The sequence below is a fragment of the Topomyia yanbarensis genome, chromosome 2, assembly GCF_030247195.1.
Source record: "Topomyia yanbarensis strain Yona2022 chromosome 2, ASM3024719v1, whole genome shotgun sequence".
Taxonomy (NCBI): Eukaryota; Metazoa; Arthropoda; class Insecta; order Diptera; family Culicidae; genus Topomyia; species Topomyia yanbarensis.
The window spans coordinates 210,619,327-210,623,424 of NC_080671.1; the positions used below are offsets into that span (position 1 = coordinate 210,619,327).

The following is a 4,098-nucleotide window of genomic DNA, read 5'->3' on the forward strand; positions in this document are numbered from 1 at the left end:
CCAAGATGGGTCAGTACTACGAACCCTACTGGGAGATGAATGACTTACGGAAGCAGGAGCTAAATGACTCATGTAATCCGCATCTAAACGGCTCACTGTGACGAGAGTTAAATGGCGACGTAGTAGATGAAGACAAGAAGCAAGACAAGTTTAAAGAGTTAAATGGCTTAAAAGACAAGAGTAAAGAGTAAAATGACTTAAAAGAGCAAAAGAAAGAGATTAGCGAAAGCACAACGACCCCCCACGAAGTACCTTGATGTAGTTCCGTGGGGAATAAGGGCGGAAAATAGTAAGGATTATTTTTAGTGGTAAGGTACGAAAGTCAGTCATGAGTCCTGTACAATGCCAAACTGTTGTGGTTCGTGTTCGGAGGTGACCGATAGAGAAGATTACACGACCCACACGTTAAAACATATATATAATTTATTTAAAATAGAGACGCGAACAAACGGAGAGGTAAAATACGCGTATTACTTATAGTATGGTATATCACTTTCTGATTTCTGACCGGATGCTGTTCGGTGCGTCAACTGAGTGACAGGCGGGCTGCCACCAGTGAGCCCAGCAATTCCTGTTGAGTTGTAGGGATGTCCACGTCTCCAACATCTCCCCTCCTAATACAGCTGATAGGGGTCGAACCATTGCGGAGCTCTTCGGACACGCGAAGAGCGGCGAGGTACCTGAACAGCTGAATCGGCTTCATTTGCAGATTGAAATTCTGATGTCGAACTTGGCGATGTTGAAGATGAAGAAGACGATACTGATAACTGTGACGATGATTCCGATGATAAGGTAGGCCTTCTCACCAGAGTATTTGGTGTTGACGATGGTCTCAAACTAGAGCAGCTTGTAAGAGGTGCTACTGGTGTTGAGTGTGCTAATGGATCCGTTGTACGACGAACCGGAAGATTCCAAGCATCAAGTAGAATGTTGAGTGGAAGTTTCGTACTATCTGTCGATGTCGATACGTTGAGATCCTCCGATATAGCGCGATCTCGAAGCTGGTTAACATGGGAGCGAACAAGCCTTCTATTGTCGAGCTGAACGTTGTACATTACACGACCTATACGTTCCAGTACTGTTCCTGGAGCCCAGTGCCATTGATTTTTAATGAAGACTTTTGCGTATACCGGATCTTTAGTTTTGAACTCACGCTTCAAGGGTCGGCTCTCGCTAGGCTGTTCAAACTGCACAGAATCTGGTGGAGGACGGAGTAGATCCAAACTGGTACGGATCGGACGACCGAACATGACTTCTGCTGGCGATTTTCCATCCGGGGAAGAAAAACAAGGTGTGCTCCGGTAAGTCAGCAAAAATGTACTGAGTGCTTCACGCATTGTCGCTCTCCCCTCCTTAATCTTCTTTATTGACCGTTTGAATGTATCCACAAACCGCTCAGCTTGACCGTTCGATTGTGGGTGAAACGGCGCAGTTGTGAGATGCTCGATACCGTTATCCGTACAGTAGGATTGAAATTCTGCACTGGTGAACTGTGAGCCGTTGTCGCTCACTAGTGTCTGTGGCATTCCCAAGCGTGCGAACAGTTCTCTGATGATTTTGATTGTAGCGGCTGTAGTGATGCTGCGAGTCTGCACAATCTCAGGCCACTTCGAAAAAGAATCCACGACGACCAAGTAGTATTCCCCGTCGATCGGTCCAGCATAGTCAAGATGTACACGCTGCCACGGTTTTGTTGATTTAGGCCAAGACAAAGGCGCTGACTTCGGTGGTGTTTTCGCAGCCATCGCACATTGATGGCAGGATTTAACATAATCAACAATGTCGTTATCGAGAGTTGGCCAATAAACATAAGACCTGGCAATCGCCTTCATTCGCTGGATTCCAGGGTGGCCACGATGAAGCTGCTGAAGACTGCGCTTGCGATGGGGCGAAGGAATAACAAGTCGATCGCCAAATAGTATGCAGCCTTGTACCGTGGTAAGTGACTCACGTCGTGCATAAAACCGCTTGAGCTCTGCATCAGTAACGGTCTCAGGCCAACCGTCAATCAGGTATCGATAAACTGCTTTGGTGATAGGATCGGACTGTGTAGACTGTTGTACGATTCTAAAACTCAGAGGGAGAACGGTTAGTGTATCTTGTGTAACTGACCTTAAGTCATTTTCCAAAGAGACCGAAGCAATCACGTAATCTTCCTCAGGTCTGACGTGCTGGTTGATCAGACGGGAAAGTATGTCAGCATTGCCGAATTTCGCTGTCGGGACGTACTCGATGGTGAACTCATAAAGCAATAGCGTAAGAGCCCAACGTTGTAACCGGTTCGATGTGTAAACAGGAATTCCTTTCTTCGAACCGAAAATCCTCAGCAGCGGTTCGTGATCAGTCTGAAGATGAAAGCGACGACCAAACAACATTTTGTGAAATTTAGTCACTGCGAAAATTATTGCAAGTCCTTCACGATCGGGCTGACTATAGTTTTTCTCTGCTGCTGTGAGTGCTCTGGAGGCATGCTGTACCACCTTGAGAGTACCGTCCGGAAACTTGTGTGATAATGTTGCACCGACACCAACAGACGACGCATCTGCCGACACAACTATATCAAGCGCAGGGTTGTAGTGTGTCAACAGTAGATCGGATTTCAACACTTCTTTAAATTTGTTAAATGCCGCCTGGCATTTTTCCGTCCACTCAAATTTGGCATCCGCCTTGATCAGCTCATCAAGAGGATACCGAAGGGTGCGCATACTAGGAACAAACTTGCCGTAGTAATTTATTGCTCCTAGGAAAGAGCGAACACCGGAAACGTCAGTGGGCGGTGGCATTTCGTTGATGGCTTGAACCTTTGATGGATCCGGGCGAAGACCGTTGCGGTCAAGCAGATGACCTACATATTTAATTTGCGGCTGAGCGAATATGCACTTTTCTACACGAATGGTAAAACCAAAATCGCTGATCCTTTGAAACACTGCATGAAGGTTCGCCCAGTGATTTTCAGGATTTACACCACCAACGACGACGTCATCTAAATAACCACACGTATGAGGGAGGCCTGCCAGCATAGTATCGATAAGTTGCTGGAATGCTCCCGGTGCTGCTTTGACTCCCGGTGTCAGACGGTTGTACCGGTAAAGTCCCCGATGGGTGTTAATGGTTAACAATTCACGGCTGCTTTCGTCCACTTCTACCTGCAGAAATGCATCCGACAGATCAATTCGGCTAAACACTGTGCAATTAGCCAATTTGTTGAAAATTTCTTCCGGTAGCGGCAACGGATATTGATGCGGTTGCAGGGCATTGTTGAGACCGGTGGAATAGTCACCGCAGATACGAATAGATCCGTTCGTTTTTCGGACGACGACGATGGGAGCTGCCCAATCCGAAAAGTCTACCGGTGTGATGATTTTTGCTCGTTCCAGTCGGTCGAGTTCGTTATCCACACTGCTATGTACCGCATAAGCCACTGGACGCTTTGCACGAAAAACTGGAGTTGCACCTGGTATTAGTTCCAATTTCACTTTTGTTTTCGTACACAACCCCAGCTCGCTCCTAAACACCCTCGGGTATGCTGATTTGAGTGACTGCAAAGTGACAGAAGGAACAGTGACGTTGTTGCAGTACGTGCTAATGGGCAGTGACCAGAGATCGAATGCATCCATCAAATCGATGCCAAGAAGATAAAGTGGTTTTTCAACAACGTAAAACTGACCGGTATGTTGTTTGCCATTGAAAGAAATGACACAACTGAACTTAAACAAAAACTGCAAGCGGTCGCCTGACGCTGTTGCGGCTTGTTCGTTTGCCGGCACTGTGGGTGGTTTACCTATTTTCTCCCACAACCGTTTCGAAATGATGCTTATGTCAGACCCCGTGTCCAACTGCAGACGCACATTTACACCGTTCAACATCACAGTAACAAAACGGCGCCTTTTATCGACGGTATTAATCACAAGACTTACGCTTTTTGTAGCATACGATCCCGGGTGCTTTTTGTTTCGACTGGCTTTGGATGTTCGTTTGGCAGTGGAACAATAACCCTCACGGTGTCCGACAATACCACAATCTTTGCATTTGTGGCTCCTATGAGTGCAGTCTCGAACGAAATGCATTCCTCCACAGAACCAGCAGGGCGCACAGTGA

The 4,098-nt window shown here is 46.9% G+C and overlaps 1 protein-coding gene across 1 annotated transcript; it reads right to left on the reverse strand.

Moving 5' to 3' along the window:
* Nucleotides 1-219: 219 nt before the first annotated feature.
* LOC131682830 (uncharacterized protein K02A2.6-like) lies at nucleotides 220-3,786 on the reverse strand. Its single transcript, XM_058964601.1, has one exon. The coding sequence runs from the start codon at nucleotides 3,615-3,617 to the stop codon at nucleotides 615-617; it is 3,003 nt and encodes a 1,000-aa protein (XP_058820584.1). The 5' UTR covers nucleotides 3,618-3,786; the 3' UTR covers nucleotides 220-614.
* Between the last annotated feature and the right edge of the window lie 312 nt (nucleotides 3,787-4,098).